The sequence below is a fragment of the Macrobrachium rosenbergii genome, chromosome 12 (assembly GCF_040412425.1).
Source record: "Macrobrachium rosenbergii isolate ZJJX-2024 chromosome 12, ASM4041242v1, whole genome shotgun sequence".
Classification (NCBI taxonomy): Eukaryota; Metazoa; Arthropoda; class Malacostraca; order Decapoda; family Palaemonidae; genus Macrobrachium; species Macrobrachium rosenbergii.
The window spans coordinates 32,383,884-32,410,270 of NC_089752.1; the positions used below are offsets into that span (position 1 = coordinate 32,383,884).

At 36.8% G+C, this 26,387-nt stretch overlaps 2 protein-coding genes across 4 annotated transcripts in view; one reads left to right on the top strand and one right to left on the bottom strand.

Annotated features, from left to right (window-relative positions):
- Positions 1-8,837: 8,837 nt before the first annotated feature.
- Positions 8,838-21,075, bottom strand: LOC136843611 (gamma-butyrobetaine dioxygenase-like). Of its 2 annotated transcripts, none has more exons than XM_067112143.1 (10): positions 20,915-21,075; positions 17,796-17,989; positions 17,048-17,237; positions 16,222-16,371; positions 15,655-15,782; positions 11,442-11,651; positions 10,502-10,607; positions 10,092-10,294; positions 9,505-9,671; positions 8,838-9,277 (listed from the first exon to the last, which is right to left on the bottom strand). In XM_067112143.1, the coding sequence occupies exons 2-10, from the start codon at positions 17,912-17,914 to the stop codon at positions 9,054-9,056; spliced, it is 1,497 nt and encodes a 498-aa protein (XP_066968244.1). In that variant the 5' UTR covers positions 17,915-17,989; positions 20,915-21,075; the 3' UTR covers positions 8,838-9,053. The 2 variants fall into 2 exon arrangements, with proteins under 2 accessions (XP_066968244.1, XP_066968243.1); XM_067112142.1 differs by having other exon boundaries at positions 20,945-21,073.
- A 3,687-nt stretch (positions 21,076-24,762) lies between these two features.
- LOC136843612 (telomere-associated protein RIF1-like) overlaps positions 24,763-26,387 on the top strand; it is a 55,245-nt gene continuing 53,620 nt past the window's right edge. Inside the window, exon 1 of one of the 2 annotated variants that reach the window (XM_067112146.1) lies at positions 24,763-24,884. The gene's annotated coding sequence lies outside the window, so the exon portion shown is untranslated. Of the gene's footprint in view, positions 24,925-26,387 lie in introns of both variants that reach the window. The other variant, XM_067112145.1, reaches the window with a different exon arrangement.

The following is a 26,387-nucleotide window of genomic DNA, read 5'->3' on the forward strand; positions in this document are numbered from 1 at the left end:
AAAAAATTCTAAATGGGAAAAAAACTGCCAACAAAGGAAAAAAAAAAAAAACTCCCATAATATTATGTGAACCTTGATCATATTTTGGTTTGTTCCCGATATATCTGTGTCCAAATACTCACAGCTTTTCAAGAAATACCAGTCTTTATGTACGATTTAAAAAAAAAAAATTCAGATCAAAATATTCAAGAGGAATAAGCTGGCCACTGCTTTATGGAAATCCCTGGTGGCTGAATGACGAGGTCCAGCAGATTTATAATTTTGATTGAAAGTAATAAATAGTTTTGTTACTGGATATTTTCTTGAAGTTTACAGAGAAGTATCATAATCATCACAGAACACTCCCACAAGACCCACAGATTCTCATATTCTATAGTTTCCTATACAATATCTTACCCAAAAGAAAATGGGTATTTTGTTTACTAAGAAAACGGAGAAAAAACGTCTGAAATCATTTTAACGTCCAATGATATGTAACTTCTGCTAAAAAAAATCCCATGGAAAGTGAATCATTGAAACTTAATTTGAAAAAGGATATGTCTATTATTTTTAAAAATAAACAATATAACAACGTTAATATGACTACAATACAACGGAATAAGTTTAATGTTGTATGGATATGCTACACTATCTCATGTCTTATTTGTAGTACATAGCCTATACCTAGTGAAGGCTCAGTTCAATATGAATTGAACCTGAGCAACCCAAGCACTCTTGCAATGCAATGATCTTTGACATTTTATCTTTGGTTTGGCGTTAATGTCAATCTGTTTTCCCATCCACTGCAGGGGCGATTTTGAATAATGTATCGGTTTCTGAGTTCACATCTCCCTTGATGCTCCTGGCTGTATAATAATAATAATAATAATAATAATAATAATAATAATAATAATAATAATAATAATAATAATAATAATAATAATAATATAATAATAATAATAATTTACGTAATAAATCCTCAATTATATAAATATAAATTGTATATTGCATATTAATTCAATTTATTCACTCACGTGTGGATTTTAATTTCATAACAGTATCACGATATTGTGAATTTCTAATATGTTAAAAGTGACCCTTTTAACAGTGATAAAAATACAAGTTACTTGTATTTTTATCACTATACATTCATTTTTGTATTGATATACATGTATACGTATATGACGGAATGTCAACCGAGCTTTGAACAAACAGTTGTTTACTCATGAAATATTAAAAATAATTAACCTGCTGGAAACGTGGAAATCTGTTTTAGCAATTTACCTCGTTAGGAAAAGAGGCCTGCTATAAGTGGCTCTGGAATTTACGTTTCCCCATTGTTTTTTTCTTTTTTCTCAGTTTAAAAATTCCATCATCAAAACTGTTTTCAAGGTCAAAGTTAACACTAACTGCAGTTTCAAGTCAGTAACGAATCTTATTTTGAATATGATACTCTTAATTTTAAATGCTACGAATTTAAATTACTTTCTTTGCAAACATAGAAGAAAATACAAAAGAAGTAACCATAAAAAACGTACCTTGCATCTTTCCTCCACGAGATCGGCGTGAAATCGATCGCAGACATTTCATGAGTCACCTCGCCAACCAATTGATTTATTTGACAATTCAATAAAAGTGGTTAGTTACGCAAAAGGTCACTGGGAATCCTACTCCCTCGGCTTCATGAGCTCGAGATCTCTAGCGAATTCCGTCACCGAAGTAAAGAACAAGAAGCTATACTAGTTAGTTGCCAAATTTGTATTTAACATTTTAAGTAATAATGATAACTACAATTATAATTATAGAAGTGACGTTAGTAAAAATGACAAGAAGACCAAGAAAAATAAGAATGTAGTATTCTGTTTACTTATGAATTTGGTATTCTATCGGAAAGGAGAAAGCAAAACTTCCATTCATTTACATAATGACCTTTTGCTGGGAAGAATAAAAAACAAAAGAAAGCTGATAAGGCATTTTCCAGTTTCAGTGATGGCCAGTTTTCAAAATTTAAAAGAATCTGTGAAGGTCAAGCTGGAGGAATACTAAGCCCTTGGGTTATCAGGGCATCAGAATCTCAACCATAGATATAAAGATCCTCTAAAGAGGTTCCGTTACAAATAAGCAATAGTGGAAATTTCCTATTAAATTCATGCTTCTGGAAAATTGAAAATAGAAAGGAATTTATAAAAAAAACATACATGTTATTACTGAGACAGTAATCTTTAACAAACACAAGCAAAAGAGAAGTAGATCGAGCAAGGAAGCCGTTTCAAAGGCAAATCCCGTCCACTAATACGACTACTGTAGATGTCCAGACAAGATAGCCTTCCGACCATATTTTCCAATTATGAAAAAATAAAAATGGGAAACGACAAAACCCACTCTCCCGTTAGTTTGTATAAAAGTTTAAGATCTCTCGATGCCACGAACGTCCACAGAGAAGGTTTTCCAAGAGCTAGATTACAAGAAATATGAACCAGTTGGCATTAGGGTCGTCATCGTTCTTTTCTGGATCCTGGTAAAGACTTGAGTCTCATGAATAATGCAATTTTATCTTGCGGTCTCGAACGTTGCATTTTTAATACCACGTGACAAAGAAGAATATTTGCCCTTTTTATTATAAAATACTGACAATATTTTTAACTTGATGAACAGGTAGCCTAATATAATTCTTGAATACTAACAACAACAACCGACTGATTTATTTTGAAAAAAGATGGTGTGGCCAAGTCCGATTACTTGAAATTAACAGTGTGTAATGTGTTTAGCCGCATACAGTACTAGCCCCTCGGGGATCAAATGTCCCTAAGTGCATTTGCTCCCATAGGGGCCAGTACTAAACACGGCGAAACACATGATCCCTGAGGGGCTAGTACTTGTTCACAGTCTTACTGTAACATATATATGTATATATATACATATATGTATATATAGAGTATATATATATTATATATATACATATATGTATATACTCATGTAAGCTGTTAATTTCAAGTAATCAGACCTTGGCCACACCACCTCAGCCATTACCTGAATTGGCTGGCCACTTCCCACTTTGGCCGATGTCGGGTTTTGGCTGTAGCATATGTATATATATATATATATATATATATATATATATATATATATATATATATATATATATATATATATATATACAGTATATATGTGTGGGTGTGCACTCACATCAGGATCAAATTGAAAGGCAAAGGTGCTACCAACTGTACCACAAAGGTAGTTCAGTTGGTAATGCCCTTGCCTTTCAATGGAATTTAATGGAATTCTCTTCTAACAGCAAATTTTACATAATTATATACACACACACACACACACACACACACACACACACACACACACACATATATATATATATATATATATATATATATATATATATATATATATATATATATATATATATATATATATATATATAAAAGTCATTCATACGCTGAGACCTTTGTTGGCCTATGCTGCAGGATTAAGCTTGAAACATATATCAGGAAAAACAGTAACTCTTTCTACCCTTCTACTTCAAAACGTAATTAAATATTAATGAACTTACAATATATCTATTCATTTTTGGTATAGTTTCACTATGTAACATGCTTTCGGTATCTAGATTTTGTAGGATGATTGAATTCTGTACAAAGGAGATTTAAGACTGCCATAAAGAAAACAAGCATGTAAAAAAAGGTCAAGGCACCCTGTTTAGATTGTCTAGTTAATAATAATAATAATAATAATAATAATAATATACAGAGAGAGAGAGAGAGAGAGAGAGAGAGAGAGAGAGAGAGAGAGAGAGAGAGAGAGAGAGAGAGAGAGAGAGAGAGAGTAATTTTACATAATTGCTGCTATGGCAAGTTATTTGAAAATCTAGAAAGACATGTAAAGCATTGCAGATTGCATTATACAACAAGCTTCACCTACAAGTATTTTCTTGTCATAGCAAGAGCGCAAAATTCATTGATTGTTTTTGTTCTTTACCAATAAACTCGTTTTAAGACAATTACACACTTGGAACTTATAATGTATTAGAAAAAATGCTTTACAAGATCGTGTCAAGGTTTACAGCTATACTTCAATTTTTGTAATAAAAGGCCTTGAACTAAAATTACATCAAAATAAAGTCTTCAGGAAACGAAAATGTGACTATTACAGCTAGTGACTGAGCTTTAACGTGGAAGACACATTGACGACGTTCCGAAGCTGTGATGTCAGCTCTAAAAAACATTTAGCTCAACTTTTGCAATTTTACTAACTCTATTTCCTTTATATTCTTACATAGATAATTTGCTTTTATCAAAAGATAAAATTCTGAGTTATGTAAATAAATATATTTTCTGTAATATATATAGGGCAATAGACGATATTTCTTAAAAACCCTTTGATTTGTGTCCAGCTCCCCCTCCCGGTAGCAAGCCAATAGCGGCAAAATCTAGCACAGAGATGTAATACATAGATAGCGAGTCTTTTGTCATTTTACAAAATCCACACCAAGAATGGTATGGAAGCATTAGTTCAACAGTAATTATGATTCTAAAGATTAAATCGATCTATTTAAGGAACCAGCATCAGGCAAGTACAAAGTTTTAAAAAACACATGAAGAAAAAAGACAAATTTTTTGCACCCTGATTTTTACATTGCTGAAGAGTGAATGTAACAGACATTATGAAAAGGAGAAAAGCAATATGAAAGAGGGCCTAAAAATTACGACCAATGCAAAAAGTAAACTAAAAATGAAAATATATCAGACTTAATAAGAGACGAGAAAAAAGAAGTTATTTTACAATACGGTGGAGAAGAAAGTTTAAGACAACAGAAAACTCTGAAAGTGATCTTTAACATATTCTACTGAAGTTTTAAATGATTTGAAATAATGAAAGATACAGAATTAAGCTACCCTAAACCTGAGACAAAAACGGACACGGCAATGTCTATAATAGACCAGTAGTTTCTAGAGGTATAAAACAAAGGTGTGCAATTCAATATCCCCGATTGAATGCATAATTCCAAGATTTCATGGACAGGCTACGTCACAAAGTTTTAAGAAATCTTGATCAGGACAGATTCTTTATTCTCAGTAGATCTCTTTGGTCGACGTCATGGTTTTAGCGAGTATTTTAGTCAAGACAGAGTGTTTCATTATAAGTTGACGAAAAACATTGGGAACGCATGCCCAGAGATAGCCTAAGTGGAAGAAATTTAACTTCCCAGGTGTGGTTGGAACTCACTCACGTTAAAAAGGCTGAGGGTAGTGTGTAATGCATTGCACCGCCTTCTTGATGGTAAAGACGATAAACTATACCAAATGGCAACAATAACAAGAGAAAAACTGACCCAGTTAAGAGCACACGGAGGTCAAGGTTTCAAAGGTTCCTGGTTAGGTCCTACCGGTTCCTATGCGCCCACCCTACAAACACAGTTGGGGGCACATTATTTACGATTTTAAACGTCTTTTGATTTCCTTTATTTAATAATACATTAGACTGTTTATTTTAATCCTTGACCATTACCCTTTTCTGTAACAAGAGCCCCAGAAAGTTAGAGATGTTTCTAAACTAATTTTTACCAAATATTGCCAATAAATTTCTTCTTTACTTTTAACCGTCACCCTTTCATTTTTCCTGTTACTGAGGCAGTGCCATGTTATTGGCTTTGGCAATCAGCGCTTCCCAGGTTAACAAAATTCTTAATTTTCAGAGCTAGTCTTATATATTTCCCCAGTTTTCTGTTAGAGAATTTCATGGTTTCTATAGTAATGACCTGTTCTTTTACTTTCTGTAGGGTTTTACAAACGAATGAATGTACGGTGTTGTTCTCCTCAATTCTGCAGATATCACAAACCTCGTCCTTGTATTCACCCCAGAAGTTAGCCTTCAAGTCCAACACATTAAGCCTGGCTTGCATTATCATGCACGCGTCCTTTGTTTCAAGATACCTGATGTACTAATTTTCCCCGCAGTTTTCTATGAAGCTCAGCTTCTTCATTTCTTTCCTCTTCTCTTCCAAGGTCTCTTCAATCTCTTGCTTATTTTTTCTTCATCTTTATTTCGTTCCCTTTTCAATGCTTTTTTGTCGTACCTGTGGTGGTTGCAATGGACTAAACAACTGCTTCCAGTGGTGCTTGCCATCACCCTGTATTGAAGCAGTCTACAACATCCTTTGACTGCAAGCTACAGAACATGGGACTGAAGATCCATCCAACAAGTGATGTTGGGCTAATAAGTTATCTATTCAGACTACTGAATGAACTCGTTTGGTTAGGTTACTCTAGGCTAGGAATCTCTAACCTAGATGTTCCCATGGACTGTAAGGGTTCCTGACATAGGATATGGTTATTTTCAGAGCTAGTGGCTTACTCCCACCGGTACTAGAGCAACATACAAGGCACCTCTAAGCCTAGGCTAACACAATCTGATGCTTACCGCAACTTGACATGTGATGAAAGATCTACGGTTGAAATGAAATGCTTATTACAAAATTTACAATAAAAATATAATTGAGCTTCTACACACAATAAAAATATATCTCTTGCTTTATCTGTTAATCTATTGAACATCAAATTTATCAACTAATTGGTAACTGAAACAAATATACCTGAAAAATCACTGTCCACTAAACACAATGTAAATATGAAATAATCTAATGAAACCTTCAAACAAATCAGCTATGTCATCAAAGAATACTAATGAGGAATTGAAATCTCAAACGGATATCTGAATTACAAATATGATTCCTACAGCTAATAAGGTCTTTTATTGCGAAAACATAGTGTTACAGAATTGGAGGACTTAGCTGTAGCTGTTCCAGAAGCCTTCTGCCTGCGGGAAAAACAAGGACATCAGAAACTACTCATGGTAAATAAGTCACAGCTAAACACTGAATTAAATGTTACAAAATGATATTGTCCCTTCATAAATTCAAATTAGCTTTACAAAATTACTACTTTCACTCATGATAAATGAAGAATTACAATTTTGGTTTCATGACTGATGACGACGAATTACATCTTAAATGCAAACTTAAGTGCAAAAGTACAATTCCATTATAAATCTCACCTTCAAATAAAACATTTTTCATACAAAATTAAGTTTCCAACACTTCTATACAACTTAAACTTTACTTTCGGATTATTCAATGAAACACGTCAAAACAAGCAAAACAAGCCCCAAATACAGAAATCGCGCCCGGATTCACAGACAAAAAAAAAAAAAAAAAAAAAAAGGAAATGTGTGTGGTGTCTCAAATCACCACAGTGTCTCTGTCATTCCTTTAATCTCTGTGCTGTATTTATTACACATGGTTGGTAGGCTTTTTGGCCAGCCCAGTCCATACGGGGCTCTCAGTTGATCTTCTATTATCTCCTTAATTAATCTTTTCTCCTCCGAGTTTATTATGTTATGGAACAGCATAATTTGTTTATATCCTATTCTGTAGGCTACTGTCCATATGACAGACTCGACTATAATTCCCCAACACGGTGTGACCTTTGGTTGTTCGTATATCCCTTGGCGGATCCTATACTGCATTTTCTCTAGTTCATTCAACTAGCTTTTCCGTGATGTTACTCCATGTTTCTATGTTGGCAAATAATGTTGGTACCACTAATGTTTTATAGATCTTTTTCCTCACTTCTAGTGCCAGATTTCTCACTTTTTTAACATTTCCATATTTTCTTATTTCTTTTAGTAGATACTCTACCTTTTAATTTCTCGTTTTGATGCTTGCTTCCTTTGAGCCATTTAGTGTGTACCATTCTCCTGGGTATTTGTATTCTTTTACGCTACTTATGGGCCAATTTTTTACCTCTGTTCGTGCGTGAACATCTGTTTTCTTTGCTCTTTGGCCAATTACGAGCACTACTGACTTATTTAACTTAGAATTAAATGTAAATTTCTTAAGCTGCGGCAGTTGCCATTTCTATTCCTTCTTTCCTGCTGGTGGGGAACATCATGTCATCGACAAATATTAGGGACTCTATTTCTATATTTCTTACGAGGGTTACGTTCTTTCTGCTTATCTCATTCACTCTCTATGTCACTATACTGCATAGCTTTGGGCCATATATAGTACCTTGTCTTACATTTTCCGTTATTTTCAGTTGTTTCTATTACTCCCGCAGGACATCGTATTACTGCCTTAACTGCTGTTTTCATTCATCTTTCGTATCACCAATACATCTTTCCACCCTATCATCTTCCCTATCTCCTTGACGTAATTCTTCAGGTCTAGTTTATCATTTATATACATCTCCGTACCGTATGTACGTTGGGGCGCCTAACAGTGTATTGTAGTCAATCACTACGTTCAGGGCTAGCAGACGATCAACTTCGGTCACTGCAAGAAAATGATTGACTCTTCTGCAATAAAGACGCGGCAGTCTTTTAAAATCAGCATGGTGGATGTTGTGGTATACTTATTTTTGCGTAACTCTTACAATACAGAAATAATTTAAAAATACCTAGAGATAGTTTTTTTTTTTATATGGCATGCACAGTCCATCCAGAGTGATATAGGGCGATCTGTTTTGATTAGATAACAGAGTTGCAAGGAAATTCTCAAACAGATAAAGGAGTTATCTGTCCTTATCTGTAGTCTATCTGCTTCGGGTCCAACTGAAACTGAAAATGCCATTCGACTAGAAAACAAAAATTTAGCATAGTTTCGTAGCTATGACTGCCTGTGTTCCTGGGCAAGATCTCATTTCAGTGTCGGTAACGGTCATCAGGACAAGAGGTGTGAGCTTATCCAGCATACAAAGGTTAGCTTATTTAATCATCCATGAAACACACTACTTTAATACTTCTTAGTACAAAAATATGCTCTAAAAACAAGGCTGTGAAACACTCACTTTTTCTGCTAAAAATTAAGTTTATTCAGAATTTGTCGCACTGATCTACTCATTCACTAGGTACTATTACTCGTATAATGTTATAAAAGAAAAAATACTATGAAAATATTTGGTATATGGTATATCAATTATGCATAATTGCACACAATTCTTATAAAGTTAATTGCATTAACAATGTTGCATTCTTAAGCATTATCATCCTCCTTCAGTTCAAATTCAGTAACTGTCTCTTCCCTTTTCTTCCTCAATATTAGTAACTTCTTCAATTTTAGTGACCCACTGTCGAGGGGCCAGCCCTAATTTCTTCTCCAAGACCCGTCTGCGAGACCGGACCTCGTCCCAGTCGATGTAGCATCCCTCGATGTGGCGTTCGCTGAATCCGGTCTTGTAGCCGGATCGCCCGTGGACGATCCGCAAGTTATCGAAGGTCAGAATGGTACCTGGAATTCAGTATGACCAGTATGAGCGCCATTAAATTTTGTTCCTTATCTGTAAAATGGATTTGTTTTCGGGTTGGAGGATGAAGGGGTAACCATCATAAACTCTCAAACATGAGCCAAGATCACATCAAGGTCAACAGAAGCAACATCAGTGAAAAAAAGTTCTTTGTCTCCTTTAAGCGTTCAGGATGCAACAAGAAAAAGTATTTTAAGTTGCGCTCTCTTACCTGGAACCATCTTGAACTGGAAGCAGTACTGGGGATCCAGCAGAAGATTGTGATAGTTCGTCATGGCCTCATACCAGGCTGCCACCTTCTCTGGAGGAATGGGGAAGAAGGAGTCCCTCTGGGGCTGGCTAAAATTAATACGCCAGATCTCTCCTTTGGAGTCAGTGCTGTTTGCAAAAATGGAGATGAAGTTGAAGGTTTCAGTAATGACATTGCAACCGAGTAACTGATTTTTTGCTGTAATTACCAACTAAAAAACTAGCATCGTTCATTTTCTGTCACTGCGCATCTGATTAATCTCAAATCGAAATGACCAATTCATTCATGATCTTAATTACCGTTCGAATACATTGATCTACTGAAATGAAGAGTGACTGCATTTGCTGGGGACACAAAATGTAGCATATCTACCAAAATTAACTTGACCTAACCAAACCTAACAAAATATAAAATAACCAGACATAACCATACTTAGTAGGGGTATTCACCCAGACAATTAGTAAATGCGTCCCAGATCAGTGACAGACCTAACAAGTGGCAACAGCCAGAGACAAAGTCCTGGGGCTGAGATTGACACTGAATCATACCATATCAACGGCAACTGGAGCACCTTGATGAATTCGCCCATCTCGTCGGTACCCTCGTCATACCAGTCCACTAGAGTATTAGTTAAAATTTTGTACTGCTCTGGGAAAAGTCGCTGGAGATCCCTGGCAACGTGCACTGCATCAGTTACCCGAGTGTCCCCGCCATTACCAGCGTACTGCACAATGCAGTGGATGAACTGAACCTGGGAAGAGATTGAAGTGTCACATTTCCTCTGGCAAAGGCCTTGATTTTTTCAAATAAAATTTACTTTGGTGAAGTGAACTGACAACATAGCCTAACATTGAGCCAGATCAGCGTTTGACTATTCAGTGGCATCTTGGGTCTATGGTTTGGATGCGGAACACAAGTGGAATATAACCAAGCAGAACTGCAGAAACTTAGAACTCACCCCAGGTTTATACTCATAATAAGGCAAATCAGCATGAAGCTGCAGAGGCCCGTCCAGGTACGCTACGTTGCTGGGGTCGTTCTTAGCAATCACTGAAAAATCCTCTCTGTAAGGAAATATATTTCAAATATATGTAGAAGCAACATATCGCTACCTCTCACTGAGTTTGATGTTGTGAAGAGTTAAGATGCGATAATAGTGGTGATAATGATATATTGGCCGCAAGTATAATACATGATCTTCATCCATAGAAAATTGTTGAGAAAAAAACCGCTGTATCCATATATTTTTCATGTGTGTAAATTCCGCCTTCACCACCACCCTAGCATTTTCCTTGGACCAAGGGTAATTTAGCCCAAACCTAGCGTCTTTTGCTGCACTTATATAACCGCCATTTTTTACTATATTTTACGGGCTGCTCTGAAAGCAAGAGCCCTTCCTGGCATATAATCTTATTCTTCGACAACTGTAAGGTCGCACTAGTTTAGAAATAAACAACAACGGAGAATATTGTCCTACCCTGCATTTCAGCTTTACGTATTTTCTTGTAACGAAAATGAATTAGACTGGAAGTGGAAAATATAATGTCTTAACTTTGTTTAGAAAACGTACTTGCTTTCGTATTGATTACCACGTCTAGTTCATAGGCCTTTCTTTATTTTCCATTCATTCTCAGATTCACAAAAACTATTATATGTAGCTGCTTTTGCCACTGGCTCACGGCTGAACATGCAACGCAAACTTATATACGACACACACATACACAATATATATAGGCTACACACACACACACACACACACACACACATATATATATATATATATATATATATATATATATATATATATATATATATACATACATATATTTGACATAACCACATACACCAAAAAACGAAAGCCTTGCTTCTTCTAAGAAGCGCGAATTCACCATTCTTACCCATAATGTGTCCTCTTGATGAAGGCGACCCTTTCGGCAAGAGCCCTGACCTGACCTGTCTTGGCAGGGGCGCCGCTGACTAGAGCAAACCCGTAGACCTCCAGCTGGTGAAGCCACGCCAGGACGGCGGAATCCTCAGTCAGGAGCTCGTGGAAAGAGGCCCTGGGCAAGTTCTTCATGATGTCCGTGCCCCAGTAACTTCGCTTCATTCTGCGGGAATCACAGAAAGCTGTAACTTATGACTTGCAGATTTTCGTAAATTATGAATTACAGAGGACCATAATTTATGAAGACTGTAACTCACAAATAACAAAATATATAATTAATAATTATTATAGATTATAAATTACAGGATACTATAATTAAACATGATAAATTAAAAATCATATTCTGAAGCTGTAATCTTAAAATACAGAAAACTAAAATTTATAATCATTAACAACGTAAAAACAGAAAACTGTAAATTACGAACTAGAGAAACCTATAAATTAGATATCACACAGACGTTAAAATTCAGACTAAAGAGAATCACAAAATAAAATTACAAGAAACTATAAACTACAAAGTAGAGAAAAGTATCCGCCATTATCATCATAAAAAATAGAGATAAGATATTCTTGCATTCGTACAATTCTATTAACATTAGAATCTGTCAGCTATTCTATATCTCTAGACTGGCTTCATCCATCTGTTCATCCCTACCAAAAATTCACTTTAAGACAAAATTTTTGTCAGATTGCAGAGAAGTAAAATCCGTTTTCGAATAAGGAAATAAATAAAGGATAGATTTTTTTCAGAGTAATTCCAGAAAAAAAACATCCTTTTTTTCTACACAGACTATCCAGACAATTTTGAGGTCGAGACATTGAAATGTTAAAGCCTCTGTTATATTTCTCCTATCTTTCATCGCCTCAATAGTAAGAAAGGAGTACAAAAGCATCTTGTGTGTTTTAGCTCTTATAATCTTAATAAAACTTTCTTACGAAAAACATGAATGTATTTGTAAGCATTCAGACATAGGGAACGCTACTTCATTACCTGTCTTGGAAACTGATATCTTATTCGAGCTTCATATTGACTACTTTTCCCATGCTATGATGCATTCATTTCCAGATGCAAGGTTCTGCCAAATCATCCAACTAATTTATTTATCCATGTGTATAATCCGAGATATTTAAGTTCTTGAATCATATTTTTGCATACAGTAACTGTATTTTTTCTCTGCGTTTATACCATAGAGGGTAAATATCTGGAGATGCTATCTGTATACCAGTACTACGTAGTTCGGTGGTCTTCCACCAGGGCGGCGCTGCAGAGCCTTGCGGCCATCTTGAAAGGTCTGGTAACCGCGCAAATTGAACAGGGCTTAGTGTTATTGTGATTTTCTCTTTTTATCCTGATCGCAATAATGGTACGATGCGCGGCTTATAGTCGCCAAAATAAGAAATACAAGTCTTCAAGAGGAAAGGGGATAACATTTCATAGGTAAACGAAGCATAATAGAATAATTGTGCTAGTCAGATATATGCCGTCGTAGCAGTAGATCTGCTTTCTCTCTTTAATATGTCTCATATGTTCAGCATATTATCGTGGCACATAAATGTAGTGGCAATTTAATTTTGACATCAGAATATCATTGATATGTACATCCCACATGATGTAAAGTAAGAACGATCTTGATGGTTATTAAAAATGCTTAGTAGTACGCAGGCCTATAGGTATAACACTAGAAGTGTCAACCAGTCTCGTCTTTCAAGTATGTTACTGTGATGCATGAGGACGCCTGCTAATTTGTCAGTCATTAAGAATTACCAGCAGTATGTACTGTATGTATGTAGGCTTGTATGATACGGTCTATGCCATCGTTTTTTCAGTTTTAGACATCAAAGGCAGTGTTAGAGATGTTTAACAAAATGTATGCCACCATACTTGGTTTCTCAACGAAATTTCGAAACTTTACACTTAGGGAGAGCGTTTTAGGACGACGTAAACAAAACGTAAACAACAACCCCTATTATTCGATTCTAAGTTAAAATATCTGTGCTTTTTCATTTGTAGGAATCCTTTCTGTGCCAACATGTCATACCTTCAGCATAGGCTATTATTGTGGCATCTAATGGCAATGGTAACTTCGGTTTTGAAATCGCAACTTCATTCATCTTATATATGCCACATCATATAAAGTAAAAACGAGCTTGTCCGTTACTGAAATGCTTAGTAGTAAGTATATGTGTAGGTTACTTTTGTTAACAAGTCTCGTCTTTTAAACATCTTACCGTGAAAAGAACTTCTATTATGCTAATCGAAGCGAAAAATATTCGTATTTTTTATGTGTAACAAACCATGGTTTAATGTATGATTTCATCGAACCAAACGTCTCGTAGATTGCTAATAGCAACAAAATGAAATTTGGTAGGTAGCCTAGGCTAGACCTATGCCTTCAAATTATTCATTTGGTAAGGTGCTATATCATTTAAACCTTTCTCCAAGTACAAAGTTGTCGAACCATCACGGCAAAGAAAAGTATCCTTTAAGAATGGTAACAGCAAGGAAAAGAATCTTAACCTAGCAAGTAGGCTACTAGGCCTGTGCCTACGGATTCTGCATGTATTTTTATTATTAATTATTCCAAATAAGTCAAAATCACTTTATGGCATTCCTTGCTTAACTATTCTTTATCAGTATCGTTATAAAGCCAAAGCCTTAAGGGGGGTTTACACGGTCAAACGGTTCGTCGAACGCGGTTCGACAGACGTGTTTGAAGTGATGTTCGAACGTGTGAACGGGGTATTTGGTTGTCGGACACGTTTGTCGAACGGTTCGAAGAAAGTCTGTTCGAGCCTGACTTTTGTGGGCGGGGCTTCATTGTCCACAAACCGTTTGAATGTGAGAACGCGCGTCGAACATAAAACTTCAGTTTATAGTTGTGGTAGCAACACCAATGACTGAGATGTCGCACTATTTTGCAATTTTCAACCTTAATAGCCCATAGCACATACCCCCAAGTTTACTTTAAATAATTTTTTTTACCAACCTTAATATAGATTTATTTTACTACATTTCAGCTCTGTCATAATATGTTTTCAATAAACACTTAGAAATAAACAATTGTTAAAAAGTATTTATTACCTTTAGATAGTCCTTTGAAGAACCTTGTAGAGAGCATCACACGTTTCTGGTATGATTGATGATAAAGAGCTGGTGGAAATGATAGCTGAAAATTTCAGATCATTAAGTGACCTGCCTGTTGCTAAATAACGTAAAGTGACACTCAGTCTTTCGTGTGGAGTTATGGCCTTTCTCATAGATGTATCTTCATACGTAATGAAAGGGGTGACGCCTCAGTAGACCAATGTATGTTTCTTCATCCATCCGCAAATAATTACGCCAGTCATCTGGCTCTAATTTCAAATCAACAAGCAAGTTGGTGTGTGAAAGTTGATCTCTTTTTAGCAACCAGTCCTTCGTCCACTTTGATCTTTTTTTCCTTCTTATGGCAATCAAATCGTCCTGGTCGAGAGGCATAAGGGAGGCGGTGGTAACTTTGCTTCACAAACAACGCGAGCCACACTGAGGTTTGATGTATAATTCGTTTGACTGTCTGACACCTCTTCGAACCGTTTGACAAACAGGTTCGACAACCGGGTTTGACGAACCGTTTGACCGTGTAAACCCCCCTTTAGGATGGAAAGAAATGACTGCTAGCTTTTTCTTTCATCGGTTTTGTTTACAAATATCTGTATTACACTGAAGACTGAGCAAGCATAAGGAAGTCAAACTCGCCCATTGAGGAGAGAGAGAGAGAGAGAGAGTTTGGAATTAAAGTCTTCTTAAAAAAAAAAGTGACAAACTGCACTGTCTGGAAAAAGACAATGCACAGAAATTCAAGATTCTGATAATTTTTAATTCTTGACGACACAAAATACATCGAAACAACAAAACTCAGTTTTCTGATGTTTTACAAATAACTGTCTGATCTTGACCTAATATGATTGGAATGTGTGTCTGAAATTTTTTTTGTCAAATTTAACCCTAGTTCTTATGTTACCTATGTCTCAGTTATTTATTTAAATATATCGACCATCTTTAGCTCTTACTAAGAGTTTTTTCTTTTGTAGTAGTAGAAAATACCAGAATCTTTATCAATTTCAACAACTTTCTGCTCTCTCTCCAAGAGAGCAGACTTGCAAAAAGCCATCCAATTGCCACTTACTTGTAAGTCGGAGCGCGGATGTCCCACTGCTCAGAGTTGAAAGCCCTTGGATAGAGCCAATCTGCCCTGAAGGAACTTCGGTGGCCATCTGTCCACGTGATATCTATCTGCTCGCTACCGCCCAATAGCTGTAGGGCAAATGCCAGAATCAGAGAACTGCAGACCATTAAACAGATGGAGCTGGCCTCCGGGTTCAAGAAGAGCAAAATTATCGTAAATTATGCTATGCTTTCTTTCAAGGGGTAGATCTAAAATTTTCTGCTGGGTAAATTACTATCTTTATTTATTCCCCTTCAGTACTGTGTCTGAATAATTAGGTATATGGCAAACAGTAAATAAGGCGCCCTAATTACCATGCTTTGGTTCTAAAATAGCTCGGGCTGTGTAACATAAGGGTAAGTGCGGCATATGCCACGATGTAGTGTACCTACACACTGACATAGCGTTTTTCGTATGAATAGCCTCTCTAGATCCGGGGTTATTCCACACATTTTGGATTTCTATACATGGGATATGAATACATGAACATCAGTTAGTCATGTAATATCTATACCTGGCAATCATTACCTCAGCAGTGAAGGGCCTGATGTTAACATCCAGATCTTGAATGAGATGAATCCTCGACTTGGACGAAGGATGGAAGCACGTCGGACATTGGCAATTGTCTTTCAGCCAAACGTAGGGATAGATATCAGTCTTCCCGTTCGCCCATGTTACCTGAATGGAAGGTGAATGGCCTATTGTTTTGTTACTTAAAAAAAGGGGGGGGGGGGGGTCAGTGTTATTGTAAAATCGAAATACGGTCAATAAAAAGGGGTTTTCTAAACAACTAAGGTGAGATAAGAACAAGAAATCACACCTGCACTAATGATATTGGAACCCTTCAAAGTACTGCAACAAACTCTTCACAATATCCGTAAGATGATCGACTTTTTTGTTTTTACTTCTGAACGTCATCTTATACGACTTTTAAAAAAATAATCTCGACATTTTTTCTGATAACTAACTCTTTATCGCAAGGGTTTTTGTTTTATTTTAAAAAATTGTCCTAATCAGCTCGGGTAAGGGTTGGGGGAGAGGGGAAGGAGGTTGGTTTCTGTAGTGAAATAGATGGTTAACGAGAACGTTTCCCCACCATTGTCCTTAGTTTTTGTAATTTCGAGAGTATATCTTCAATACTGCCGAAGTGATTCGAGGCCGAAGTCCGAATACACATGAGAATAAGAATAATGAGAGCAACAATACTATAATTTCATAATGACTAGGAGTTACTGTCATTAGAGCAGCAATAGTACTAGTAGTTGCAGTAGATGCATTCCAGTTACTACAGAGAAGCGATTCCGAAGCTGAAAAACGGAACTTACCTCAAGCAAAGCTGAAAAACGGAACTTACCTCAAGCATTTTAGCTTCATGATTGGTTTCGATGCGAGATACAGAAACCGGTTCATCCTGTTTAGTTGCCAAGGTCCTCCAAGAAGTCGTCAGCCCAGAGGCCACTACCGGTCCTCCGCCTGAATCACGCACGATATTCACCTTCGGATTGCTCCAGCGCTTCTTCGAACCGCCGCTCACCATACTATAACTGTAATATGTATGTATGTATGTATGTATGTATATATATATATATATATATATATATATATATATATATATATATATATATATATATATATATATATGGTGTGTGTGTGGGTGGGTGGGCGTATTTTATGAGGGCATAAAACACATTGCAGAGGATGAGTAGACATCGGTATCCTACAGAAAGCAAGTTCAAAGTCCGTCAGCAGACAATGAACGCTGAGTTGACACAGATGCAATTGTGCTGACACAAAAGTTTAAGAAAGCAAAATCCATGCAACGTTAATGTCAACGCTCATCGGATGCCCTGTGGCAAAAGCTGACTAAGACGGGCAATGATGACACTGATGAGTGAATTTCACAGCTTAGGATGAAGTCAAACTTCCGATCACTTGCAATTCATGGTATATTATATTTTAAACTTTGTCTCGAAAGCTAAATTAGCACAGGGGGCGTCAATAATTTATGGGAACTGGGCAGACAAAACGAATCAAACAATCACTGAAAAGTTAAGAATAAAAGTCCAGAAACTACCTCCCCTGTGAAAAACAGTTAAATCTACCTGAGTGTGGGAACTGATGCTGACAGGGGCTTCACTTGAAAGTCGACCCCTGCAAAAGGCTTGACCCATTTCCCCACTAATCTTCGGTGACTCGGGATCAACTGTCGTAAACCAAGCATTGTGAATGGCCGTCCTTACAGCTTGTCTATTGTCTCGTTGACGATGTCCAAGGAATAAAAAGACAATCTGGCGATCTGTGAATTTCGAAGGAACGTTTCAACAAACGAAGAAATCCTGAGGGCACGTTTAAAAAAAAAAAAAAAAAACTACTAAACTAAAGGGCGCCTCTAGTCACCTAAGATAATTCATGGCCAGTTGGAGGATTCAAGGTTACAATTAAACAAATATGAACACTGAAGAAATTTAAGGTTACACTTAAATAAAAAAAAATGGAGTTACGATTCAATATCTGGGAAGTTCAGTCACGTTGAAACAAATAAAGTAAATACATGATATTATACGAATGATAAGAGCAGTCAAAACCCGTTTAAAGGTTTGTTGGTTTAGACTAAGGGAGGGGAAGGGTTATGCCTTACCTTACGGTGGCCTGTAACTGTGGTAAGGTGTACACCTCTAGACTCAACCTTTACATTAAAGAAGAAACCACAACAAAAATTCCCAAGGAAAACAATGAAAATATAGTTAGTCCTTTAAAAGACACCATCTAATGGAATTTAGGGAAATGTATATTATCCAGATCACAGTGCCGTTATATCTTGACAGAATTAATTCAAGCCCACACAATTTTTAAAATAAGGCAGCCAGCGAAAATGAAATTAAAGAAAGTAAACGTAAATTTACAGAATACTGGCTAGTAGCTTGTCAAAAACTGATAAAAGATTCAACCCCACTTGAGAGAGCGAGAGAGAGAGAGAGAGAGAGAGAGAGAGAGAGAGAGAGAGAGAGAGAGAGAGAGAGAGAGCACTTTGTCAATATCTCATTGCATTAACAGTCCCTAATAACATCAGCCAACCTCACTTAAAGTGCAAAATAAAGCATTGAAAATAGCTTCTCATACCAATCTGTGCACTTTCACAAACTCCAGCGATTTTTTTGCGAATTCTGCAAAATAATATAACTGTACTTTTCGGAATGTTCAATATCGTTTTAGCTCACAGCTAACACGAAGCATGATGTTGAAAATTTGCATAGGTGCCTTAACAAAAAAAAAAAAAAGTGATATCGAAAAGTTAATTGTAGTTGATTAACGAAACTCGCTCTCCAGTATAACAACAAACCCGCAAGAATCACGCACTCGGCGCTTTTTTGTTATCTATAAGTAGCATAAATGAATATTTAACGATATACAGTATTTTTTACACTGTGATTCATTTTTTATCTTTTTTCTCATCTATCTTCGTAATTAATTTAGTATTCCCTTTTTCTGTCGTATTCATAGGGAAGCATTTCATGTTTTTAATAACAGCTAAAGTAGAATAGACGAGGAATCACAGTATCAAATATAAAAATTACATCGACCTTAAGATGTCCCTTGCTAGAAACTTGTAATTAACCGGTAGTTCCTGGCTCCTAAGCGCTCAATTCATAAACACAGTTGCGGACACACTAACACTGTTCATTTAGGTGCAGAGCTATTCAACTTGAAATAGTTTTACTTTATAGTTTTTCTCTTTCATACTCTTATTACATTATTTAAGCTGACACTGAATCCCTTACTGTTTACAATTATATGTGTCTTTTGCTTTACTTTATTTCATAGTACATCAGACTTTATTTTAATCCTTGACCATTACCCTTTTCTACTACAAGAAACCCCAAATGTTAGAGATGCTTCTAAACTAATTTTTACGAAATATTGCCAATAAATTTCTACTTTTCTTTCAACCCTCACCCTTTCATTTTTCCCGTTACTGAGGCAGTGCCATGTCATTGGATTTGGCAACCAGTGCTTCCCAGGTTAACAAAATTCTTAATTTTCAGGTCTAGTCTTATGTATTTCCCCAGTTTTCTGTTAGGGGATTTCAGGGTTTCTATAGTAATGACCTGTTCTTTTATTTTCTGTAGGGTTTTACAAACGAATAAATGTACGGTGTTGTTCTCCTCAACTCTGCAGATATCACAAACCTCGTCCTTGTATTTACCCTGGAGGTTAGCCTTCAAGTCCAGAGTATTAAGCCTGGCTTGCGTTATCATGCACGCATCCTTTGTTTCAAGATACCTGATGTATATACTCATTTTCCGCGCAGCTTTCTATGAACCTCAGCCTCTCCATTTCTTTCCTCTTCTCTTTCAAGGTCTCTTGAATCTCTTGCTTAATTTTTCATCGTTATTTCCTTTTTCAATGCTTTTTTTGTCGTACTCTATCATTCATTTCATCTCTATGTTGTATTTATTACATATGGTTGGTAGGGTTTTTGTCCAGCACATTCCATACGGGGCTATTAGTTGATCTTCTATTATCTCCTTAATCTTTTCTCCTCCGAGTTTATTATGTTATGGAACAGCATAATTTGTTTATACACTATTCTGTTGGCTACTGACCATTTGCCGTACTCCGCTATAATTCCCCAATACGGTGTGACCTGTGGTTGCTCGTATATTCCCCGGCGGATCCTATATTGCATTTTCTCTAGTTTATTCAATTCGTTTTCCGTTGATACTTGCTTCCTTTGAGCTCAATGTGTACCATTCTCCTAGGTACTTGTATTCTTTTATACGCTAATTATTGGGCCAATTTTTGCCTCTGCTCGTATGTGGACATCTGTTTTCTTTGCTCTTGTGTCTATTACGAGCACTACTGACTTACTTAGCTTAGTATTAAATGTAAATTTCTTGAATTGCTCCAGGCTGCGGCAGTTGCCGATTGTCATCTCTATTCCTTCTTTCCTGCTGGTGGGAGGAACATTACGTATTAACTGGGAGCCAAATAATCCCTCCTCTTCTAGCAAATCGACAACGAGAAATCTGAAAAAACAGTTTTTTTATAGGTTTCGTAACATATTTCAGGTGACTCATCACTACGATTGTGCTGTTCTGCATTATTACAACGCTCAAGCGAAAGTAATACGGAACTCTTCAGCCGCTGCCAACTAGACGGAATTTTCTCTGAGACTGACAAACATAATCACTTTCTAACGTACACTCTCAATATCACTGACCTTTTTCCTTAGGAGGGTCTGTAAACCTACGTGAAAACTTAAGGAAGATTATCCAGCTCAGCTGCTAGTTATTTCCACCATGTAAAAGTGTTACGCAGGTAACTTTCAAGTTCTCACTGCTACGGTTGGTCTAGCGCATGACACTAGGCAGGTTAAAGTCTGCCCCTTGGCCAAATAGTTGCCAGATGGCACAATTATGTTTTTGCTCGATAGTAATGCGTTTTGATGAATGAAATAGTCATCTTTCATAATTTCTTATTAAGTATGACGTTCTCAAGCATCATGGTCAGCTTTCAAGATCAGCTTATTTTTCGAAATAATTAATAAACGGTTTATAACTACGTAGAATACCCCCAAAGACGAATGCTTTTCTGGTTTATCGTACATCGTTGATAGACATTTCAGTCGATGTGTTTATTCTCAAGCAACAAATCAGTGAACCATCTGTCAAACACTGGTAATGCAAGAAACTTTTTGCCATATTTTTATCCTTTTTTTAAGTTTTATTTCTGTCTTACATTTACCTTGCCACTTAAAATAAAGGTTTCCCTAAATTTTATCTTATCTTTTAACCCATTCTCTTTATTTTTTTTTTTGTCCAAGTACACTCAGACTTGATCGTATCTTAGTAATTTCATTCATTTGTACCCAAAACCCTATCGAGTGAACAACCAAGCAAAGTACCCTTAGCCTGATGATAAAAAAAATAAAAATGAGAAAGGTTGGTGAAAAGGTTTGAGGTCTAATCACAGTCTCCCACTGTTATCACAACCACAGTTTTGCTAGACTAAGCATCACACATTGTGCATTTCGTCATGATAACTCGAGGAAAACATTACCTTAAGAACTGATCTCAGTGCAAACTATGTTCTCTTACTGTGACAGAGCTTTTATGGACACACACAGCCGTCCCGGTCTCCCCTCCCCCCTAAAAATATACATACCATCTCTACAAACAGCATTCATCTTGCAGAATTCTTTTTCTTTTGAGATGCTCCTCATCTCCTACATCATGATACAAAAAAAAAAAAAATACTCATAAAATACTAAGTATGATAAGCCTGAGGTGACTGGACAGAGGCAGAGTTCAGACTTCATCGAGTTTGGGTATGGAGTCCAATCAGCAACTGCAATTTGGTCGGGGCGTCGTAAGTACTTTAGCCTTTCGTGTGGACCATAATCTGAAGAATGACATTTGGTGTTAGCTTTGAGCTGGGATGGCTTTAAGGTAGGCCTAAGGTTAAAGTTGCAATCGTGAGGGTAGGACGTGTCTGTGAAGTGCTCTGTGTAAAAGTGCCTGACTTGTGCGATGTTCAAAGGGAATACGAAGAAGAGGAAGGAAAAAGGGAAAATACGTACTTTAGAGATTAAATCAAGCAAAGGGAAGATCAAACTATTATATGAACATTATCTCATAATTATCGAAGTAGCAGGTAAAGATGGAACTATAAAGAAAATACTGGAGAAGGATAAGTCAACCCAAATCGAGAGAGAGTCAGCAACCTGCGGACATTGCTCTGGGGAAGTTGATGATGAAGGAACTTGCTGTGAAATGTGTGACACATGGTTTCATTATGAATGCTCGGGTACAGAGGCCAGATACACACCCATACTTCGTAGTGATAACATATTGTACATCTGTAATAACTGCAAGAGGCCTGAACAAAGAACACACAAAAAACTCACTGACGATGAACTTGAAGAAATAAAAGAAAACAGAGGTATTAACAAAATTGATTAAGGATTCGGCTCAGAAAACTAGTGACGTAATGATCAACACAGATGAAATCCAAAACAAAATTGATAATATTGATAAAGATGTAAAGACCATGACAAACATGGATAAAACTTATGCTGAATCACTAAAGACAAAAAAAGTACTTCTGATCAAATCTACAAACGAAGAGAGCACAGCAGCAAATGAAAAGGGACAAATTATAAGTAAAATAACGGCGCCAGTTGAACAGGTTAAAACAGCAAGAGATGGACACTTATATGTAAGATTTCCAGGCAGGAAAAACTTGGAAAAGGCAAAAATGGAGAATCAGGAAATCAGCAATATATCAGTGAATGAGAAGGGTAAACTTAAACCAAAAATAAAAGTAGTCTATGTCCCGAAGAAAACTCGATGGATAGATAGCCTCATTTCTGAAAATGACGACCTGAAAATTGTAAAGGAAATGATAGCCAAAGATGACAAATATAAACATTGTATCATCAAATGCACACCACAAATACGAAAGACTATCTATGATAGAGGAGACAAACTGTGTACACTGTATAGCCGTTGCAAAGTGCTCGACTGTTACATGCCATATCAATGCTATAAATGTCAGGAATTTGGTCACAGCGCAGCAAATTGTCGAAATGACCAAACTTGCCCTAGATGTGGTGAAAATCACAAATCAAATGAATGTGCTAGCAACATCTTCAGGCGTAAAAATTGTGTAAAGAAAGGTCACAGTGATACTAAACATAAAACATATGATGGCAATAAGTGCACAGTATATAAAGAATATGTGTCAAAGGTGAAAAATAATACGGATCATGGCTTTGACTAATAATCTATGCAATTTAATAAGAAGAAAGCAAATAAAAAAAAAAAAGAACTAGACTCTCCTATCCTGCAGGAGCTACGATAATGACAAGAAAACACTGAAAGACAATTATAAAATATAAGAAGCACCTTCAAAAAGTACAAGGGCCCGCCAGAGAGGGAATTATCCCTGTGGAGGGCTATACATAAAACCAAACAAAGTGAAACAAAGTAAAACGATGCACTCAATCAAATCGGTCTGTTCTATGACCCCCCTCCTCTCTCTCTCTCTCTCTCTCTCTCTCTCTCTCTCTCTCTGCAATACCAGTACACGGCATGGAGTTGCAAACCTCATGTCCTCAACAATTGTGTGTGTGTTTTTGTACCAAGCAGAGCGACGAAAAAGTTTTCCTTTTTTTCTTTCCTTAGTGTACTTTTACGAGTGAAGAGCGTGGTTGCCATTGGCCTCAGGAAATTAGGCACATCTGCCAATTAAGGGGCATTTCCTCCCATCAAGGTGTCTGCTACCCATTGCTAGGTGATCCTCTGTCTTCATCTATATTGCATCTGTCCAACAGATATTTGGCTCTTTCTAGATCAAGATCAACCTTCATTACCATCGCAGAAATACCCATAAATAAATAGACTGAACTGAAGTTTGTGAGTAGCCTTCTGTCGTTAAGGTGGTATTTCCTTCCGTAATACAGCACAATAGGACATTGATCCTATTCTTTTTATAATTTTAAATGTTTTGTCGGATTCGTGGTAACATTTTCTTATTGAAATGGTCGGAGAGTGGATGGCTAACTGCCGTAATTAGGCTAATCTGGTTATCGTTTATTTTCATAAACTAGTTTGTAAATGTATCTTTAATCCTTACTATGTACATCATCATTACAGTTAGAATTCTTATATTTTTAATAAGGTAATAGCGTAAGTATACTCTTTACGTTTACTAACCACGTTAAGTCTTACTCTTCCAAGGAAATTGTTAACAGTGTCCCGTATTTAGATATGTTGAAAGCTCTGTAACCAGCAGTGCTTAGATTTCCCCAGTTATTAAGCAAAATGTCACCATCAACATGTTTGGATATTACATTTAGTCTCTAAATGTATTAATATAATATATATATGTGTGTGTGTCTATGAAGTAGATATAAATTTAGTAAATGGATGAAAGAAAGCGCTGTTTATGGATGTAAAATTCGGTAGAAATGATGTTTAGATATATTGCATTTAACTTCCAAATGTGTTAATATAATATACGTGAGTCTATGAACTAGATTTAAATTGAGAAAATGAATGGAGAAGAAAGAAAGCGCTGTTTATAGATGTAAAATTCGATAGAAATGATGTGCAGAGAACACCTCCAACTTCCCTCGCAGGCGCGGTGTAGGTGTGGGTACAGGTTGATTCCCGCGCTTTCAGTCTAGTGTGAGTGGAATAGTGAACTGTGTTGTGTGTTTTATGACAGGTTTGGAAGCCTTTGTTTTCTCCTTTATTCACTGCTTGTTGCGGTCTGCTTGCTTGTTAGATTTGGGTGCGGTGTGTGGAGATGGCGATATCAGTGTCATGTATTACAGATGCTCTTTTTAAAATTTCGAATCGGGTCTAGGCCTAGCCAGCTCACAATTGATTTATGTCAGCTTTTGATTTTCTTGCTTTCCCTTCGTTTCAAGGCTGTCTTACCATTTACTTTTAGCCCAGCCGCTGCTTTTCTGGCTTGACGTGTCTTGTAATTTGTCTGTCCCAAGTACAGTGATGAAGAGAAAGGATGACGTCGCTTGTCGGTGCTAGTCAGGGCTTGGAATTTTTAGGCCTAGGATAGTGAACCGTGAATAGGAGAATGTACCCTACTGGTAACATTTGGATGTTCTAATTCATCCTGTTCTTTTTAAGAAACCAAAGTCTAGGCCGTCTGTTTAGCCCTAGCCAAACCCTATGGTAGGTCAATAGCCAACCTTAGATGTTAACATGATAAGCCTAACCTCATGTCTTAGGCCTACCAATAGGCTAAGCTGTCATGTGGTAGTTCCTCATTGGGCGAGTCGGTAGAGTTGTGGGTTAGCACTCGCCAGGCCTGAGTTTGAGTCTCCGGCCGGCTAATGAAGAATTAGAGGAATTTATTTCTGGGTAAGATCTAAGTATTAGATACACGGCGGGTATTTAGCGAGAAATGGCAGTTTCTTATAGTATTTTGGTTGCTTATTTACAATTTAAAGTTATTTTTTGGGGGTCGGCTGTAATTAACCTGTAAATAACCCCTGAAGTCCATCCAACAAGGGGTTTCCATACGCGATCTTCACAAGACAGAGCACGGGTATATACGTCTGTTTCAAACGGTTCATATCCCGTCCGGCAAGTGCAATAACTTGTTAACATATGGGTAACGCCCCCCGCGGGCCAGTACTAAACACGGCGAAGGGACATTCCATTTGGCCGACAACAAACAAATTCACGGCTAGTGTCACAAGCCCTAAAAGTGTAGAAAAAACCAGTTTCCAAGGTATTGCACTTGCCCCACGGGATATGAACCATTCCAAACAGACGTTTATACCCATGCTCTGTCTTGTGAAGATTGTGTATGGAATCCCTTTGTTGGATGGAATTCAGGGGTTAATTACAGGTTAATTATAGCCAACCCCCAAAAATAATGTTAAATTGTAAATAAGCAACCAAAATACTATAAGAAACTGCCATTTCTCGCTAAATACCTGCCGTGTATCTATTTCTTAGAAATACCATTTCTGGTGATAGAAATTCATTTCTCGCTACAATGTGGTTTGGATTCCACAATAAGCTGTAGGTCCCGTTGCTAAGTAACCAATTGGTTCTTAGCCACGTAAAATAAGTCTAATCCTTCAGGCCAGCCCTAGGAGAGCTGTTAATCAGCTCAGTGGTCTGGTAAAACTAAGGTATACTTAACTTTTTGTTATG